The 21,295-nt window shown below is 37.5% G+C and overlaps 1 protein-coding gene across 2 annotated transcripts; it reads right to left on the minus strand.

Annotated features, from left to right (window-relative positions):
* Positions 1 to 776: 776 nt before the first annotated feature.
* On the minus strand, positions 777 to 19,610 carry LOC143888338 (polyketide cyclase/dehydrase/lipid transporter). Of its 2 annotated transcripts, none has more exons than XM_077392721.1 (10): positions 19,089 to 19,610; positions 18,887 to 19,007; positions 17,546 to 17,631; positions 15,000 to 15,420; positions 14,801 to 14,901; positions 10,417 to 10,468; positions 6,621 to 6,848; positions 2,252 to 2,719; positions 1,746 to 1,818; positions 777 to 1,045 (listed from the first exon to the last, which is right to left on the minus strand). In XM_077392721.1, the coding sequence occupies exons 1-10, from the start codon at positions 19,469 to 19,471 to the stop codon at positions 804 to 806; spliced, it is 2,175 nt and encodes a 724-aa protein (XP_077248836.1). In that variant the 5' UTR covers positions 19,472 to 19,610; the 3' UTR covers positions 777 to 803. The 2 variants fall into 2 exon arrangements, with proteins under 2 accessions (XP_077248836.1, XP_077248835.1); XM_077392720.1 differs by having other exon boundaries at positions 10,402 to 10,468.
* Positions 19,611 to 21,295: the final 1,685 nt, after the last annotated feature.

A 21,295-nucleotide genomic window follows, 5' to 3' on the forward strand; every position in this document is an offset into this window, starting at 1 on the left:
ACACATTTGAAGACAAGGTTGTCCAAACAGTCGCCATAATGCTGCCTTATTTACAAAGGGAGGCATACTTGTCGTTGCCTTTCTTGTCACGAAAATTGGTTATTAATGTGATTGACATGTGGAACAACACCGTGGGCTGCTAAGGATGTCCCAGACATGGTTGTGTCTTTCTAGTACCTCTAATTTGCCAGGAAAGGCGTCAAGATTTTAAAAGACAGCATTCTTGGACAGATTAATAGTGGAAGGAAACTCCAAGGGCCCGTTTGGATGCCGAGAAGATTTTGATTTTGATTTCTCATATTTGCAGCCCTTTTTGCATTGTAATTTGGATCGGATCAAATTCTTGGATTTCTAATTCAGCAGCTGACAATGAAAAAAATCAGATTTCTAAATATGCTGTGTAAATAAGAAATCCATAGATCTTGCAGTTTCCTTCACCCTCTTTGCTCATCAACCTCTCCCCTCTACTAGGAAGTACCCCCTTCCCCCCTTCCCTCTCTCTCTCTCTCCCCCTCTACATGAGCTGCCGGATCTATTCAATTTGTATTCAAAACTCAATTCCAAATCCAAATACAAAATGGGAGGTATCCAAACGGGCCCTAAACATCATTAAATGGTTTGGATGGCAACAGGCCTCATCCGTAGAGATTTGTGGACTTGATTCTAAACAAATATTGCCTGCATTCTAAACAAATTAAGGGGTATTCTAATCCGGAACTCCATGTTGAAAGATAAGGTTAGGATAGTTTGTGCTTACGTTAAAGAAAACCTATACATAGATTGCAATTTGGCTTATTTCATTTCTACTCTACCCAATTAATATCCAAGTGTCTTAGTTTTGTGAGCCACTTGTTTGTATCCTGAGAAACATGAGGTTTATGATAAGACATTTTTTCTTGATCATTAGATGTTGAAACATCAATTTTCTTCTCTTTATTTCCAGGGTTTGCCTGTCTGTTTGGGTGCCTGACCTTGAGTGAAAGGAGTCGAGAAACTTCATGGAGACCGCCCCATTTCTCCAATGCGCGGGCGATATCATAGCGGCCTGCAAAATGCAAACAAGGAACACAACACATAAGGCATGAAATCTTAAAATTCACTTGCAATAAAAACACATTTTGGGTTTTTTCTAATGAGAATACAAGTGAGGTGTTTGTAGTTTTGCAGCCACCCAAATATAAATAACCTCCCATTTTTCATGGTAAGACTAATACCTGGATAATCATATAAAATGACAAATTAGACATTTTACGATGTAGTTCTCCTAAAGAAGCTTTCAATATATAAAGGGAAATGTTATCAGCACAACCATATTTTGATATTTGCACAAACCCATCCGTCTTTTCTTCTTTAATTCGTCTGTGATAACTTTTTGGGAGATGTAGTAACCTTTTGAAAGCTCTTTATATACTAAAAGACAAGATGGGTTAACGAAAATATCAAAATTTGGTTGTGCTGATATCATATCCCTATATAAAATACCAGTATATTGACTTGTTTAAGGAAAAAAATGAGTAATTGAATGAAATCTCATAAATCGAATTTTTGGTGTATGGTTTAAAGACTATTTACATAAAAATTGACCTCATATCTAAACGCAATAAAGTCCTGGGCCCACCAATCAAGTGAAGCCAGAGGTTTTAACATTATGAACTGAAAATTTGCTTTTATCAAGCTCCGTGCAATGCAATGCAACTACATTAGATTACTGTTCGATATGAAAGAACATTGATGTTTGTCATTACCTGCCCGTTCAAAAGTTTTTCTACTAGGCATGTATGCAGGATCCATTCCCCAGCTCCTTTGAAATCGACTTATCTGTATGATAAAATCATATTGTTATACTCTGACAAAATTAAGGCCCTGTTCATTTAAGATTATGACAACCGATTGTGAGTGCCAGACCGATTATTGGACTCAAATTTAAATGTAACATTGAGTCCAATAATAGGTTTGGCACTCACAATCGATTGTCATAATCTTAAACGAACAGCGCCTAAAGTGGAGATTGAATTGCAATTGACTAGAGTCAGCTTCTTCATAAAAACAAGAATGTGTCAAGAATGAATTCGCATTATCTACATAGCAGAACATTCACATTCCTTATCTTCACCTTTTTTTCCTTTAACATATAAACAGTTTGATAAGAACTCTACATACATAGATATTGGCTAACAGTGATCCTGGAGAAAATTAAAGGGCTACATTCCAGAACAGGTGTATGCAGTTTAGCAACAGCAACTAAACTCACCTCATCTTCCAAATTCTCTAGGTTGTCCCAATAGCCCTTTGGCTTGCGATGCTTATAAGCAAGGGAAAGGTTCATCAAGGATGCAATCTGCTGAAATCCACCCATTCGTGTAATTGCCTTCTCAATATCCACCCTTCCATGCAAACGTAGTTGCTTTCTCATGGGCATAAAGCCTTCCTGCCCATATTTTGAAATAAATCTAAGCAGCTCGGCTTTAAGAACTTCAATGTCCCTCTGCAAACCCGGAACCTTGGGCTTTTGTCCGGGAGGATTTAGGTCCTTAATATCAAAGGCCTGCTCTGGTGGCTTGCTATGCCCACCATGCCTATCGTTATCACACGGAGTAATTTGTTGATCTGAATATTTTAAATGAACACCAGGTTCTAAAGAACTTGACCCAACGGCTTCTCGCTTTTCAACAAAATCTCGAATCGCACATAAGTTTGATGGCAGATCTTCATATATAACCTGAAATATAAACAAGCCGTCAAATTCTATGCTCCAAATAAGAATGGCAGTGGAAAAATAAAATCAGCTAAGCTTACATGTTTCATCGAATTAAATGCTTGCCAGAAGTATAGGGGGAAGAAAATTACACATTCCTTCTTGGATTTGAAAATGCTAGCTCACCTCTACAAATTGACAATTTGCAGCACTAGTTAGTGCTTAGGATGAAAGAAAACGAATAACTTTCTTCCTGGGTGGGACATGAAAATAATCACCCACCTCTATTCAAATTAACAATTTGCAGTGCAGGTTATGGCGCATGACAGAAAGTGAAAGAAAAAAAGAACTTCCTTCTGTGGATTATGACAGTGATAATCAACATGATGCAGATAGTAGGCCCAATAAGAGGCATATTGGCCAATTATGATTTATTTCCATGTTATTTAGTTTCTAGGATTTTTTTCTATGTTTTTAGTTTTGGGGCTTTTATTTTCCATGGATTTTTATTTCAATTGCCTATAAATAGGCTCATGTATGAGGGATTTAAAGTTTTGATGAATAAATGAATTGATTGATATTTCTCCCATATACTTTCTTCTCTTCTCCTTCTTCCCCCTTTCTCCTCTATTCTTCCTTTTCTCTTCTTCTTCTATTCTTCTTCTTCGCTTATTCTTCTCTTCTCCCCTAATTTCTTCTTCTTCTTCCCCTATTCTTCTTCTATTCTTCTCATCTTCTTCTCTTTCTCCACTTTCTTCTATTTCCCTTCTTATGCAGGACAATATCTAGAATAGGGAAAAACCTACACTCCTAATGTGATTAAGACTTTAGGACAATTTAGGGTTTACGCGGAAAATTAAAAGAACACTTAACAATTCACCTAGGGCCAAATTAACGCCTAATTAATCTATGGGCAGTAGCAATAATGAGACTTAAATGACATAAATAATTATAAAGATCGTAATTAAGCAAGAACTAAACCTTATACAAATCAATCAAAGCGATAAGGACTCGTAAGATGAATTGATAATATAAAGATTAGTCCGAAACTTGGCTTACGCATGCAACCAATTAAAAGAACTAATAAGCTAATACAAGTACCAATGAAATAGATGTCACACAAGCATGAAAATAATAATATCTAATGAAGATAAACAAAAAAAAAATGTCCAGCAGCGGTAAAAAGCTCAAAACGGTCCAATTTTGGGTTGTAGGGGTATTTTGGTAATTTGGCACATCTGAGATTTTGGTTTAATACTGCTGTCCAAATTTTAGGTTAAAGTTTAGAAGGTAAAAGAAAGGTTAATCTAGGGTTTATGCTCTGATTTGATGGTAGGTTAAGCTATGGATCTTTAAAAAGGGTTTTCGGGCTTGAAAATGGTGCAAATTCTCAATAAGGCTCAAAAGAAATTTAAAGCTACGGTTCTTGGGTGTTTAGGCTAAGGTTTAATCATCAAAATAATCCATCAAAGTCTCGAAACGAGATCTTGAAGAATGAGAGAGCTATAGATTTTGGGGTTTTGTATTTTAGGGTTCAAGAACAAAGAAAAGAAAAAGAAAATTTGATTTACTAACCTTCTTTGTGCTGATTTGATTGAAGAAATAGAAGATAATAGAGGAGGAGATGAGAAAAGATGGTTCCAAACTACCAAGAGGAGAAGAGAAGAAGAAGTCCAAGCCACAATAGCTCTCACAAAAGAAAATCTCAATTCTATTCAATATTCAAAGTCTCTTACATTGCTTTCATAATATGTATTTATAAGAAAAAGAAACCCTAGAAGATAACCTAAAGTTAAGAACTAATCTCAACCATTCATCTAATCTAAAACAAAGCAAAATAAAGATAAAAACTTACCAAAAATAGTAATCCCGTAATTGACCTATAGCCCTTCCTAAAAACACTTATAACTTGCTCAAATTATATCCAAATCATGTGATCTTCGGCCCATTAGATAGGTAGTTGAAAAAACTTTCTAATAGTACCAAAAATACACCAAACGAGTGAGATTTGATGCCTAAAAAGTAGGCAACAAATAAAATAATGAAAATAATAGTTAAAATATAAAAACTTGTTCAACGCTAAGAATTGGAACAATCTTTATGATTTTCATCTCCATCACCTTCCCCAGTCCTACATCACAACATCTACAGACTAACAATTTTCAGTGATGATTTTAGTGCTTCAGACTTTATATTACAAAATAAAAAACAAAAATGCGGGCTATCAAGGGGAAATTTTCTCTCGGGATTTATTGCGGACTTGTAACCCATAGGATCCATAGGATCATCCCAACCCTACGATTTGTGGAGGTAAAATCGACGTGTATAAACCTTCACAAATTAGTCCATTTTTTGCCTCCATAGTTTGAATGGTTGGGATGATCCTATGGATCTGATTTTTTGTGGACACCCTATCTATGTGAGGGCCATTCAAATGAATGGTTTGGATCACCCAAACAATGTGGGCCCCCACTGTATTTTAAGCTAGTGTGTAGGTAACTTACTTACACAAGTGTGTAGGAAATGTTTATATATATATAAAATAGAAAAGAGTTTCTGCGCTCGAGCGCAAATAGGCTATCTGAGCTCGAGCTCAAAAGTCTCTCCTCGTTCACTGTTAAGTGTAGGGCCCGTAGCTTTTACAAACAAGAAAAGAATTTTTTTAAAAGACAGTTGAGCCCTCCAAAACCCTTCGTATTAATTAAAAAATGACAGTCAAGTCCCTTGCCATTGAATTCCTCAACAGTAGCTTCTCTCCACCTTAAAAAAATGGGGGAGCTGAGGTAATCAATTGTTATTTCCCCTTAGGACTGTAATTCCTCTTCTTATATATCCGATTAAAAATATAAGAAAAACGGAGGGATAAATAAAAATAAATTAAAAATTAAGAGAGCTGTGTTCATGGCAAAATAAAAGGCAAAACCTAGGAGAAGAGCTTCACCTTCAAGAAATGGCAAGAAATCCTCAATCCGCAAGGAGAAGAAACCCTTGGAGAAGAGCTCTTTACTCTCTGTGAAGAAACCCTAGGAAACCTTTGGAGAAGACGCGAGCTTCAACTCTTCTTTACTCTCTGTGAAGAGACCCTTCTCTCGCTTGTTCTCCCTCTCGATGGAGTCAAAACCCTAGAAACCCTGGCTGGTTCTCTCTCTGGAGGAAGAAAAACCTTCGATTGTTTTTTTTGCTTATGTGAAATGAAAGAAACCCTCGACTTCGCTTCTTTCATAATATTTTAAACTCCAAGCGGGACCCGCAAGCCAGAACCAATAAGAGTGAAGTTTTCAACTCGAGCACAAGTAAGGCATCTGCGCTCGAGCGCAGAAAACCTTTCCTCATATATATATATATATATATATATATATATATATATATATATATATATATATATAGACACACACACACACACACACACACACAGAGAGAGAGAGAGAGAGAGAGAGACATGTATGTGTGTGTATGAATATGAGACAAAAAGATCATGATCTAAATGGAAAATTAGAACAATGGATAACAAAAGAAATTCTTTCGAAGTAGAAGTTCATACTACACCGATAACAAGGAAACAAGAATACAAATTAATATTTATTGAGATATAGAATATGAGATTTTCAATCATTTCACTATTACGGTGATTTATATCCATAGTTCCATACAGTAGTAAGGAAAAAGCATTACACCAAAAAAGTACTTGATTCTGATATGGATTATAGGATCCACCAATTACTCGACCTAATAATACACACACACACACACGGATGTACTTGAATGATACACGGATGTACACTATATAGTTGTGTAGAAACTCAAAAGAAAATGGTGATTCAGGTAAGTTGCAAAAGATCTGTACATAAAACTCAAACAAAACTACCACAGTACACTTTAATTAAATCAGCAATAATGGAGCAGAAGCAGCATGTGAACAGTATACCTCTTCCACAATAGCTTCTGAAAGAAAGGAATCTTTGTGCATTTTTGACTCTACAATGTACTTTAGTAGTGTATGATGATTTCCCAGTTGCTCCAGAAGCCACCTACCCTGAAATGAGTCAAAATCTCCTTCAACCTGCTCAAAACTAATCTCATGCTCAATTTGTTCGCACAAGTCCAAAACAACACGTGCATGGAGTACCATATACAATAGGCCCTTGCATCCTTCCTGCAAAATAGGCATACATATATCACAATCACACCATTAACAATTTTGAAGAAAAGAGCAGTCTATAACTTGTTTTCAACATCCCTTAATTGATTTAAAGAAGAGAAACTGTTTGATACTAAGAATCCACCATCATTCTGTTGTTAAACTTGGAAAAGGAGTATTAGAGGGACGAATGAATACCAATTGACTCTGCTGCCAAGCTCCCAGATTGATTCCATCTCTAGGAAAATTTAAATTCTCAATTATGCCACAACTGAGTTGAGTCCAGATGTTTTACCTCATATTCGGCAAACAACTCAGATGTTTTTATGAAAAAGCTACAGGCTTGGTCAACCAACCTAGCTTCTATTACAGCCACATGCTCGCCGATTTTGGTTTCGGAACATTTCGGTTTCGGTCTTGACCGAAATCCAAAATTTCGGAGCCAATTTCAGTTTTGGAACGTTTTGGTTTCAGTCTTGACCGAAATCCGAAATTTCGGTCCGAAATTTTGGATTTTGGATGAAATCTAAAATCGTGATCAGAGCCAAAGGTCCTGAGTTCAAACCTCCCGGACAGCAAAAATCCACATGCAATGGGCAAACCCAAAAGAGGGGCCACACGTGCCACGTGTAGGCCAACCCTAGAAAGAGGGGCCATGTGTGGGGGCGTGTTTAAAGCTAAGTTATAAATTCCGTCTCATTCGCCGGTTTGTTTTGGCTACCGGAACAGAACGTTTCGGTGTTTTGTCTGTTTCATTTAGCGTTTCATTCGAAACTTTTCGTGGGCAAACCCAAAAGAGGGGCCACATGTGTAACGTGTAGGCCAACCCTAGAAAGAGGGGCCATGCGTGAGGGCGTGTTTAAAGCTAATTTATAATTCCGTTTCGTTCGCCGTTTCGTTTTGGCTACCGGACCGGAACGTTTCTGTGTTTCGTCCGTTTCGTTCAGCATTTCATTCAAAACTTTTCGTTCCACTACAACGAGGGAATTTTTTTTAATAGTTAAAAACATTAAAAAAATCCAAAAATAAAAATAAAAAATTGTGAGAAAGATAGAAGAAATAATTATTTGAACAAAATGTGTAGAAGTTCCAACATTTACTTAAAGGAAAATCACTATCAGATAAATGCCTGTGTTGACAAGCATGCTGACCAGTGTGTTGACCAATGCGTTGACCAATACCTGACAAGATGAAAAAATTTTAGAGACCAAATTATGAGACTTTTTTACCGGACTTTTGGGATTTAATAATGTTTGGACTTGATAGATTTTATGAATTTTTAAAATTAGAAAAATACCCCATCGTTTGGAAGTTAGGATTTTAACCCAACCCAATTTTTCGAATTTTGTACTAGAACTGGAAAGTTGACTTTTTATCTTTTTAGATTTAAGTATTGAAAATATTTTTAATAGATCCAACTGGGGGTATTCCCTTATTTACATGTAAATCTCAAGTAAATGTCCATTTACTTAAATGACTTTACATGTAAATATTAGGAAGAAAAAGGAAGAACAAGAAGAGAGAACCAAGAAGAAGAAACATGAGGAGATGACAAAATTAGGATTTGAGGAATTCTGGACGAAACAACACATTCCGCATGTTCATCCAGAATTCCGGCCGGAACGACCGAAATGGACCGGAATTCCGACCGGAACGGAATATATGACCGTTACATTCCGAATTCCGGCCCGGAACCGGAATACGGGTCCATTCCGGCCGGAACGAAACTGAATTTATAACTTGGGTTTAAAGTATAAAAAGATTAAATAATGCCATCTCCAACAGCTTAAGCTTTTGGAGTTTCTGGTAGTTTCACAATAGCGAATATTATAATTTAGAGGGATGCTAAACTCACATGAGCCCTTGCAGCAACCGACCACAAAGGCACCTCCATTGGATCCACGTCATTTGCTTCTACATTTATCAGTGCCATTATAAATGCGCTCGAGCATCGATATGCTGTTGGAAGCAATCAATCCAAGTGATTCCCTTCTTTATTATATGAATCTGTCTCGGGCACTGCCCCTGCCTACGGCTATGCTATCTCTATCAGTGCTAAGGTAAAGGTCGATCACATCCTGATCCCGCCCATTCCTTTTCGGCGTGCTGATTTCTAGATTATTCTGATTGAACGATCATAACTCACTCAATTCAACTCGAAAAATTCAGTGAAATTTGTACCGAATGGAGCAACTTGAAGTCCAGTTTCTAACGAAAGAAACGGCACTGAAAAATCGATACACCCATCTGAAAGCGTGGAATCGAATCTTCCTTGTTAACGCTGAGTCTTTCAATTGCGTGGCGGAAGAGAGCGCCCTCTGCAAGTGTGAAAGGGAATGCAGTGATAGATAGATTTTCCTATGGATATCGGCCCTTATACTTTCAACATTACTTTTAAAGTTCTTGAGTAGTAGTAGCAGTTCAAAGGACCCCTCCGGCGTACCTTTAGGATTTAGTGTCCACCATTCTTTCGATTAAGAGGTGTTTCCTTCCCACGATCCACGCCATCTTGAGCGAATTTATAATGGCACTGATAATTGTAGAAGAAAATGACATGGATCCAATGGAGGTGCCCTTGTGGCCAGTTTCTGCAAGGGCTCCTGTGTGTTTAGCATCCCTCTATAATTTATACAAGTTATCTTAAAATTAAAAATCTATTATGGAGTAAAATTTTTAAATTACAATGTAATGGTTTATATTAAAATGTGAACTTTTTCTTTCATCACTGCTGCACGTTGGTCCTAATTTCGGTCAGGTAGTCCAAGACATAACACTTATGCAATTTGGACTCATAGCACCATCCATTGTGGTTGCTTGGATCTCATCATATAGCGGGCCTTATAGTACAAGTTTTTGTTGCCTTTTCTAGTGAGGAGCTTGGGAGGTCTTGGGGCATATATCAGCTTAGTTGTATCAGTGTGGATTCCCCTTCATGTAAATGGCCCCCTCCTACTAGCTCCACCATGCTAAATTATCAATCGGGTGGCTGAAGGGAGTGGCGATTTCCACCATGCTGAAGCTTTTGTCTTACATAATGTTGCTTCCATATATGATAAATGTAAAAATAGTGTTTCAAGTCTAACATTTCCACAACATAGTGATCTGTGAATTAAAAACACCAACTTTGTTTGTAACATCGCCAGTGATAACGACGTGACGATTCCCATATAACAGTATTTTACCTGAAACCTGACTTCATAAGAAAGGTACTGATAGGTCTACAAAATTTTACATATGTTGGCGCATAAAATTTATAATCATGAAATGAAAAGTCACCCTTAAGATGATATCTCTTCAGTGACATTGAAAAGCAACTGTATATGCAATTTACTGATAGTAGTTCAGAACTATTTCATTATCCGACCCCAACTAGTTTGGGACAAAGGCTTAGTTGACTTGAGTTCAGTTCAGTTCAGAACTATTTCATTATGAGAACGAAAATAGGTCAAATTAGCAAAATGGTGCTTTGATGGGGGGAAAAAACTTGGGTACCATTTAACTAATTCAATGTTCTCTGACACTGAAGGGTAAATAGGCATTCAGAGATAATTAAAATCCCGCTGTGTACCTGAAGAATGCGAACCTTGTTATTTTCTCGTGATAAAATCTTGCTAATAGCCAGATTCGGAACGATCCTGTGGAAACCAACTTTATGAGGAAACAAAATCAGGAAGAATAACATTTACTCATAAAGTATAAAGAATTAAGGCATATGTAATGAGAAGAGTTAGATAAAAACATCTTACTAGACAGTCAATTAAAACATAATGAAGCTGAAAGAAGTATAAATCATAACATAAAATATTATTTTCTTGTAAATGAGGTATATATAACAAAAGCAATTAAAAATGTCAAATAAAATCCTTTAAAGCTCTGGAATGAAGATGAAAGTGCTTTTATAGTTAGCATCAGTGTTTCAAAACCCTGCCAAGGTAAAAGAGAGTCAACTTGAGCGCGTTAATGATTGGCACGGTCAATCTTTTATTAACTCAGGTGAGTCAAAGGGGCTTTGATTGACTTTGTAGGATAAACTTGGATTCGGATCAGAGCTCAGTCAATGTAAAAAGATAGTCAACTAGGTTGAGTCAAAGATTGACTCTGGAGTTTTTTAAAACTAAACAGCGCCGCTAGCTAGTCCGAATCTGGACAGGCCCAGAGGTCTGGAATTCTGGATAGAAAGAATATCTTGCCTTTCCTATTCTATTGCAGACTCTTGCTTGAGATAAATTGCTTCGTTTTATTATTAATGCTATAGCAAATCAATAAGGAAAGATGGGTTTGGACCAGTTGGTTCACCTTGTGGCCCATTTGTAAAATAAGGAATAGTGGCAGCTTTTTTCATATTGCCTAGGATATCCTGGAGTAAACATGCTTCTCCAGAATTCAATAGTACATACCAAAGATAGATCCTGTATAACAGTTAGCACCTCGTCAATGACAAGATGATGGTCAATTCAGCATCGAAGCTCCTAACAGCCTATAAGGGTTGTGACAGTTTTATGGTGAGGCAAGAGCAATAACAAATGAAACAAGTGTTCATTGGGAAGGGATAAAACTGATAAAGTGTACGCACAACCAGCAAGTAGGATGCTGATTAGTTTTCAGAGGGTTTTGGAGGTCTACAATTTCACTTCTGCAGACACCTGCTCCTTGAGCTCTGGCTTCTATCTGTCTAGATCCCACCACTTTGTAGCTATCTCAAACAGCAGGAGCATTTCATGGTCATGGATTATAGGATATTCTGTATTCTGGTAGGAGGAGCATATCATGGTCATGGATTATAGGATATTCTGTATTCTGGAGTTACTTCAGACATATTGTGTTGACAACATAGTTTCCAAACTCCCCCAGAGTCGTCGCAGACTGCCCTTGAGTCGACTCCCTTTTACCTTGGCCACGTTCTTGTCCGAGTTTGCGTTTTGCCCTACAAAGTCAATCAAAACACCTTTGACTCTCACGAGTTATGACCGTGTCAACCGAGTACTCAGCCGTGTCAAATGAGTACTCGAGCACGTCATGCTTAGTCGACTAAAATTTACGTTCGCCGCATTTTGAAACACTGGCTGAGGATGCTTGACTTTACAATTGTTTCCACATTCACAAGTATCCCAAACTCCATAATGGATCAAGTAGTGAACCATGAGGGCCTCCACCTTTAAGGCTTTCCATATAAGCCAGTCTTATAATAAAACAAGACTTTTTCCTAGTCTTTCCTTTCCTGTAATATTATTTTCAGTTCGCATCAGCATCAAATGATGTTACATACACAGACACACATGCACACGCAACGCTTTAAAAGGCATTAGAGGCGTGCATCACAAGGCATGCCTCAAGGTGAGGTGTGCCAAAAAAAAGCCTCAAAACGATAAAAAAGGCGCTATAACAGTGTGGCGAAGGCCTTTGGTCCCTCACGTGTGCTGAGGCATGGCATGAAAGGCATACGGCTTTCACTTGAGACGTACGCACCCAACCAAAGGTGTACGCCTTGAATGTATATTCATGGAAGGCTTCAATTTCACAGCTTGAACCCCATTTTTAAAAAAAATTCACCTCTTTTTGTTTTTCTTCTTCTGTACTTACGTTAACTAAGTGCCAACTAATAAAACCATTTTTAAGATCAAACATGGACATTTGAGAGAGTTAGGTGAGTTTTGGTGTTTTGGTAATTTTTTCCATAAACCTTGTTTTCATCATGATTACTCTCCAACTGTTCAATGGAATCAAAATCTGTCGCTTCCGGTGGATTTCTATCATCAAAACAAAGCTTGTGAAAGTGAAAAAATTTGTCATCATGCATTCCTTATTGTGGTGAGTGAAAATCCTTTTTTTAAGGAGGGGGTGGGGGCCATTTATATATCCATCTACAACTTTTTTTCGAATGGTATCCATCCACAACTATTCTTCTCAAAGATTTGGTGATTTAAAAGTGCATTTGATGTTTTTTTTTATAAAAGCATGGTGATAAGAAGGATTTTGCGTGGAGATATGCAAAGGAAATCGAGGGAGAAGGGAAAAAGGGGATAGATCAAATGTTCAATTTGTGACCAAAGGTGAAAGGGGACAAGAGCATGAGTGATAAGAATTTTGAGAAATGTAGTCGTCTACTTTAGTTTTTTTAGTGCATTGATGCGATAGTTAGATGATTGATTATATTTTATTGTAAATGAAGCATATATTTTCTAGAATGTTTTGTAATTTTCTGGTATTTTCATAAGTTTTTCTATTTTTTATTTAAAATGGAAAATTCATACGCTTACACCTCATGCCTCAATAGGAAAAACACCTTGCCTTACGCCTCCGTCTCTGAAAACATTGTGCGTGCACGTGCACACACACACGTATTATACATTTATATAATGATATATATATATATATATATATATATATATAGAGAGAGAGATATATAGATGTAGATATAGATATAGATATATTGTTAGGTACCTAACCGATATGCCAAAAGCTCCATAGCTGATGGAATGTGTTAGACTAGGTTTAAACTTACCCCATACCAAGCTAGGTCTCATTTAATCCCCCACTCAGGACGGTAACATATGTACACATACATACATACATATATAAAGTTGACACATGCATCCATTACATATAGAATTGGAGTTCAAATCAACATATGACCAAATCAAGCAGATTAAATGAATCCAAATCCCGAACTCAAAGCTTGGAAAAAGACTGCTTGGATAGGGTGATTGTGGAGGGAGATTCCCTCAATGTAATCTGACGGCTTAGTGGTTCCCTTGTCCCCCCATGGAGATTCACCCACTTTTTCGACGAGATCCAAGGCCGGGTGGAAGGGTCGATTACCTTCGTCTGCTAATAATGTAGCGGATAGACTAGCAAGGGAGGGTGTAGGTAAGGCGAGGTTGGAGATGTTCGACTTCCTCCCCTCGCGAGTGTGTTTTTTCATTCCTCTTCTTGTTATGCCTGCCTTTTGTTTTTGGATTCGCTTTGTACTTCTCAGTTTGACCATCTCGGTCTTTCCTTTGATTTTAATTAAATTTGCTACCATTCAAAAACAATGAGAAATAGGGAATTCTAAGACAATAGCTTTGGTCAAAATGACCATGGGGAAACTTTGGCTCCACACTGCCAAAAATGATAAAAGTATTAGTTTCAACGGTAGTGGCCTACAGCGGAATTGCTAAAACCACGTACAATGTTGCTTCAGCCAAAATGTTAGAGATTTAAATATCAAGATCCATATGCATGTGATGTGATCTCCCTGTTGACTTTCTAGGAGCTACCCCCTACAAATTCAGAATAATGTTTCCTTTAAAACCTCAACATCGCAATAAATACATATAAGATGAGTCACACATTAACCAATGGATGAGACAGATGCCTACTCTTCCTATAACATATCAATGCCCCCTCGAAAGCTGAACAGATCCCAACTCCCAAGTACGCATTGACTTTCCATGGTAGTGGGGAACTGGGAATTTGGTGAACTGTTCTACTAGACTTATTGAGAGTTGGGAATTTAGGATAAAGAGGAACGAATTGCAGAGAACAGCGAATCGAACAAATTATGAAGGTACGAGCAGTATAACATGGATGGTCTTTGGAGTAGTAGGTAGTCGGTCCACATGAAAGTAAAGACAAGTGATGCTTCCATTTGGCTCAATTTCAATAAAAGATGACTCGGCTTGAGATAGGAATTAATAACCAATTCAGTGTCCAGTAAGTTAGCATAACAAAGCTTATGGAGACGGACTCCAGAGTTAAGCTAGCAAAAAGCGCTCCTCACACAGTGATTATATAAAGTGTTACATAACAAGTTAACAACTTGGGAGAAGACAGTTGCAACAGATTAGCCTTTACCATTCAAAAAACAATAATAGATTAACCTATACCAAGAACTTAAAGGTTAAAGCACTCTGTAAAGAAATAGAAAGGAATGAAGTAAGAAAACGACAAAATTAGTTACGGTGAACAGAAAAATAGAAACTTACTCAGGCAGATCCTCGTAAGCAGTCAAAACATCCCACACTTCACGAACAGGTGCCTTCACGGTAATGCTAGCGACAACACATCGATGAACCCCACCATTTTCCTTCAGCCCAAAATAATTTCATCAGTGAAACTATATGATAAAAGTGGGTCCCCGTTCAATAAGAATACCAGGCATTGCAGAGCAAATCAATGAGTTACCAATAGGCCATCAAATCTACGAAGATGAACTTCATCTACCAAGCATGGCCTATCAAGTCCACAAACTTTTCCAAACACACCCCAGTTACCAGTGAGTTCACTAGAAGACGAAGCCGGCAAGGGACCAAAAGTGGGACTCGCATAATTCTCCTTGAGCTCATTAGAGGGAAGTTTATCCGTCTCTGATAAAGAGCACAACAAGTCTGTGCAAGATGAAGTAAAAGTAGCCATCGAAGATGCAACCGAGGCTCTTCCAATGATTGGCTTTTTTTTACTACATTCAGAATTTCTTTCCGCTCTACGAGCTAAGGCAAGAAGGTTCACAGGAAGATCTGACCTGATAATCCTCTCTAAAAGAATGGCTGGAAAGTTGAATCTTGGTATCACATTTACTTCATAAGATAATGTTGACATTGAAGACCTGCAAAACATAGGAAGCGACAGCATTGAATTTAATTAGGCTGCCAGGAAGGGAGAAAAAATCGATAAATCATGTAAAGCCCCCCTGTCTTGGTTTTGTAAAGCCCCTTCTATTAGACTCGGTCATTGGCTAATATAGTTAATTGAGGAATTTTTCTTGTCGTCACTTATAATGCATCTTAAGTGACTTTTTTCTGCCATCTTGTCCCTCTAATCATTGTATTAAGTTGATCGACTGACCAAAGAAGAACGTAACAGGAAATTCATTCTAAGTTTCATGGTATCAGGGCCACCTGACGGAGCTTTATGGTCTTCCTCGTGATATTTACATGGTTACACCCCCTTGTTTTTGTAAAATGCACATCCTGCTTTAGACAGCCATTGGCTCATACATTTCATTAAGAATTGTAGCAGCCAACAAAAAATATCTAAAATAAAAAGAAGGGTGAATGGTGTTAGTGTCTCCACACTCATTCGTTATTTTTGCTGTGACTGATTCTTATTCCATATTGTATCTTAATCCTAATTTAGAGGTAAACTTTCATGGTGTTCAATTTATCTTAAATGAGGGCATTTTGCTCTCTTGTCCCTCTATTAATTGTACTAAGTTGGTTGGTTTAGCAAAGAAAATGAGATATGGAAGTAATTCTAACTTCCACGGTATTTGAGCAGACTCAAAGGGCTCTAATGTTTTCTTCTTGATGCAAGTTCTGGCTCCGGCATCTTTCTCTCTTGTTTTCCAGCAGCAAGATTCTTCTTCTTCAATCCTACAAGTAATCTTTGTCTTTGAACAACATTATCTTATATTTCTATAGCAAGACTATGTTTCGATGCTTAAGGTAACCTACTATCTCTTTCCTGCCTCGGTCTTTCCAATTATTCTCATATCCATTACCATTCATCTACTTTTTTACTATTTTCACTATGATTTGTCCGACACTTCGAATTTATTGTCGATACACGTGTCGTGTCGTGTCCGATAGGACACCCGTGTCTACACGTGTCGACACTCCTTTAGACACTTTTAGATGTACTACTAGAAGTGTTAGCAACTTTATATGCATGTATGTCAGTATGTGTATGAGTGTGATATTGTTTCTAGTTTTTTTTAGGGGTTTCCATGTCAGATACCTCGTATCCATGTCGAAACTTGGTCGAAACTCGGCAGATGAATCCATGTCCACAAATCATGAGTATTTTCAGCTAATGTCATGATCTCATCTCAGGTGATTCTCTCTAGATCTCTACTTTGTATTACTTCTTCTTCCTCATTCCTTCTTCTATCTTAATTTCTTTCACCCATCTATTATGTCATTTCTGTTCTATCGTACCTGTTGTGTGTTCTTTTCCTGCCACCATATCTGGTCTTCTCTTCTAAATCAGTCCTGTTTTATTCTTACAAGTTATATCAGTTGCTACTTTTTCTTAATCAATTTTCTACATCGTTTGCACTGCTAACCTCCTTAATTATCCTATTCTTTTTTTACAGTCCCATGACATGCATTAACAGAATAACGGCTTTCTTGCTAGTTTGGATTTGATCCAGAAGATCTTTTGACATGAAACTTTTTTTTTAATGAACAGCACAAAGATGGAATAGGGTCTTTTGACATGCAAATTACACGTTATAAAAAGGGAAATGTTTTCAGCACAGCCATATTTTGATATTTGCACAAACCAGATGCCTTTTCTTCTTTAATTGGCTTGTGAGAGTTTTTTGGGAAATGTAATCACCTTTTGGCAGCTCTTTAAATACTAAAAGACAAGAAGGTTTGTGAAAATATCAAAATATGGTTGTGCTAATAGCGTTTTCCCTTAAAAAATAGCCATCTTGAAATTCATTCTATCCTCTTTTCTTGCTCTACTGTTTACCATTCCATTACTCATGGCATGGACCAATTTGGGTCTATTGTGATAACTATGGCTTCTTACGAATAATGATTGTCCTGAAGAAGGACTGTGTATGCCAAGTCCAGTTATTGCCACTATAAACCATATGTAATAAAAGAAGTTGTTCCCAGACCATGCCATCTGAAGAGAACAATAAGTAAAAGCGAACAATAATATCTTTAACATTAGAATCCAAAAGCCCGAAAAATATCAAGAATGATGCTCTCAGTCTGTACCTTTCGCCAGCTTTTACAGACCATTTTCCTTCAAACTTCTTGAAGTCCCCATCAACCATGGAAAAATGGAGATCGCAATTATTGGCCTGAACCATGAGCAATCAATCAGAATTATTATAGTTTCTGATCAGACTAGAGATGAATAAATTATTACTAGAAAGAAAAATTAAAAAATGCTCAAAGATTGAAGAATCAGACTACAAAGATAAACGTGGAAGTTTACAAGCCTAGGAAAAAGGTTCCATAAAAGCATGTACGAAATATAATGGGACAAGCTTAGTTCATATATGAATGACAGAGAGAAAACATCAGATGATCTTTCTTTGAAAGGGAACTGAGAGCTCCTCAAAATAAGCAATGTCATGGGCCACAGAGAAGAACTAATTAAAAGAAGGATCTCATAGCGAGACAAATAGAGCAAAAATATATAAAGATATATAGTAGAAATAATTAAGAAATATAGCACGAAATAAATGTTTTCCTCCCAAATATTTATGCATTGCTGCCGTTAAAATGGCTTAATCCTAACTTGATTGTGTGCCTCATAAGACGTGGTTCATTGATACGTGCAAGTTTCTCAGAGATGAAATATAAGATAAAGTTGGCTAAATTTGAGGATAGCCTTGCCTCCTTTCGGCTAAATTCGAGGATAGCCCTCCCTCCTTATCATTTCTTGGATCTCTCATCAAAGACTTACGCTTGCATTTAAATACTTAAACATGTAGTTACAAGTTACAGTTACAAGTTAAACATAAGTAAGACACCTTACACAATAACTCAATCCAGACACCTCACACAATAACTCGATCACTACATAGTAGTTCCTCTCTACAATAACTACCCTCCTTTCAACCACATAAGTAAGACACCTCGAGTAATTACTTAGTAGTTGTTCTCTACAATAACTACTTCCTTTTCAAACAACACACACGTAAGTTTAAGAAAACTTCTTAACTTGCATAACACATAATGCCACAACATACATGCCTCACGCATGCTCATAACATTTATATGCCACGGATGCATGTTTACATCAAATTAAAAAGTACTTGAAAATACAAAAAACTTATAACACCCTACTCCTAGGCCCTGTTTGGATTGCGGGAATTTTCTGGAAAAAGTTTGGGAAGAAAAAATATATCTCAAATTTCCTACCGTTTTACACACCAAAAAAGATGACTTGAACCAACCCAATTCAACTTTTCTTCAATGGGTACTTTAATTTATGATGATATCCACCGCAATCATATTATTTCCCTCTGAATTAATGAAAGAAGAAATTTTCTAGAAAAAAAAAATTATGTCAGAAAGGTTTTTCTTGCAAGGGTAAAAGAGAGTTACTGAATTGGGAAATTCCTGAAGATCCAAAACAACACGAGCTTCAATATGCCAATACAACGCCCCTTGTAACCCTCTCTGCTCTAACCAAATCCGCCCTGGATGAGGGCAAGGGATTCTTCCACTACAGAGAATATTTCATTGAATTAAACAGTGAACTTTCAGATAATAAAAAACAAGAGACTAACAAAGGCTCGATCCAAACCTAGATATGAGATTGGGGATGAAATCGGCGAGCTTTTCATAGTCCGTGAGAACATTCCAAACAGATTCAACATCAGAATAAACCAAAACCCAAGCCTTAATTCTCCTTTCTCTCCATGAAATCACGTCTACTTCGCAATGCACCTGCCTCTCATCTTCTTCTTCTCCGTTCTGTTCTTCTTTTTCTTTGAATTTATCTGTTGCGGACTGATTTCTAGGGTTTTGTTTGTGCCGGTCGACCGGGAAGGAAGAGAAAACCCTAAATTTGTTGTGTATACAAGCGTGAGACGGGAGGAGGAAGGATAGATTTATTGGGTTAGTTTTGTGAGTAGGTTGCAGAGAAGAGGAGCAGAAGGAGAAATGTGAGGCCTTGCAATGGATCATGGAGCAAAGTCTCTTCGAACGAGAGAGAGAGAGAGAGAGAGAGAGAGAGTTTCAGTGAATACAGGAACGTTTTGAGGGAGAGAGAAAGGGAGTTACAGTGAATACAGAAGATGAAGGGGAGCAGAATTTGAATAAGCTCCACCACAGCCACAAATTAAAAGAGTCTTTTCGGATGTGGGTGGGACCCGTTTGTGTGGTGCCAATGAAAGGCAGTGGCTGCCTTTTTAATTCCGGGATAATCTTATTCACCCTGTTTTCTTCCCGAGGCCACATCTATAGGCTATACTAGTGGAAAAAAGTGCAGTCATAAATGCACTATATGGGGTGGCTGGGAAAGGAGAGGTGTAGTCGAGGTTAGGGGTGTAAACGGATCGAATTCCAAGTGGATATGGCTATATCTGAATTAGAATTTGATTACAGTATATACTGTCCGAATTCGGATTCAAATTCGACGGAGATTTTAAATTTATTTCCGAATTCGATTCCGACGGATATTGTTCGAATTCGGATATTATTCATATGCATTTGTCCCGTAAATTCGAATGTCCAAACTCATATATGAATTCGAATTCCGTAGCCGAATTCATTTATGATTACTATCTTTTGTAGCTCAAATAAATTGGAAAATCAACTCGATGGGGGTTAATAAATTTGTGATTACGAATTCGGATATACGGATACGGATGCAAATATTCTGGATAAACGGATGTGCTTCTCAAATTCGGATTCTCATAAACGGATTCAGATAGTATCCGCTTGAAACGGATTAGGATAATCTTCGTTTTAAACGGATTCGGATGTAGACGGTAATCGAATTTTGGAATATCCATTTACCTCGACCGTTAACTAAATATTCCCCTTTTTGTATTTCTCCTTCACACCTTACTCTTTTAATTTTCTTAGTTTTTAAAATTGTGGGGCCCTTATTTTTAGTTGATCTAGTCCATTCTTTTGTTGGGCTCAAACAGAGATAAGTAGTGTCCTAAAAATCTTCTCCGTAGGATGATCTTAAGCCTCCAATCTGCATGTATATAGAAAATATATCCACAGATTGGAGGTTTTGCATAATCCCACGAAGGAAAACAAATTTTGGCATCTGGCCTTTTTTTTTAATGGCGATATTTATTAAAAGAAGGAGAAAGGGCTGGAGCCGATACGAAGGAGATAATAAAAAGAACAAATACAGGGAAAGACAATGAAGGGCTATCGCCGATGTAATAATGAAACACTCAGGGTAGCAAATGATTAAAGAGAGCTAAGGTGACCGTGGAAACACTCTCCCTTGCCTCTCTATTGGCCAATCTTTCGACGTGATAAAAACAACCCACCAATCCCCCCACTAAGTCTTTAATCTCATCAAACCAATGGGTGAATCTCCATGGAATGGCATGGTCCTCCTGAGCCATTTTATGACATTGAGAGAATCCCCGCTATTATAAGATGGTCCCCTGGGATGGGATCAACCAGCCAGAGACACTAAAGCAAAGCTCTAACTTCCACCTCGTTTGAGTCTACAATGCCTATTGGGCCGGAAAAAGGCCCATAGAGTATTACCGTCTTCATCTTTCAACGAGCCTCCAACCTCGGTTGACCCACGGTATATGTGGCCTAACAAAAGAATGGTTAAGATCATGCGTTTTTATGTGGGCCGATTGTATTTTTTTCTACACCCAAACATGTTAGAATTTTTAAATCAAAAGTCAAAGATGTCTTTTCTTATAATTTAAAAATTTAGAGAGAAGATTCAAAATTCGGTGTTCCCTCTTGTTTTCAAAAAGCAGGTCTCTTTTGTGCTTAAACCCTAGACCTTGGAGACTGTGTAGA

This window comes from Tasmannia lanceolata, unplaced genomic scaffold (assembly GCF_043159265.1).
Source record: "Tasmannia lanceolata isolate RefF3 unplaced genomic scaffold, GAP_Taslan_0.1 ptg000012l, whole genome shotgun sequence".
Taxonomy (NCBI): domain Eukaryota; kingdom Viridiplantae; phylum Streptophyta; class Magnoliopsida; order Canellales; family Winteraceae; genus Tasmannia; species Tasmannia lanceolata.

What these genes read in the sequence shown, in the direction of transcription:
- LOC143888338 (XM_077392720.1), bottom strand. Translation starts at nt 19,471, where the DNA reads ATGATCCATTGCAAGGCCTCACATTTCTCCTTCTGCTCCTCTTCTCTG. An exon ending in ACAAGGTTCGCATTCTTCAG is followed by an intron (nt 6,849 to 10,401) that starts GTACACAGCGGG and finishes CCTATTTTGCAG; the next exon opens with GAAGGATGCAAGGGCCTATT. An exon ending in CAGAAGCTATTGTGGAAGAG is followed by an intron (nt 2,720 to 6,620) that starts GTATACTGTTCA and finishes TTTATATTTCAG; the next exon opens with GTTATATATGAAGATCTGCC.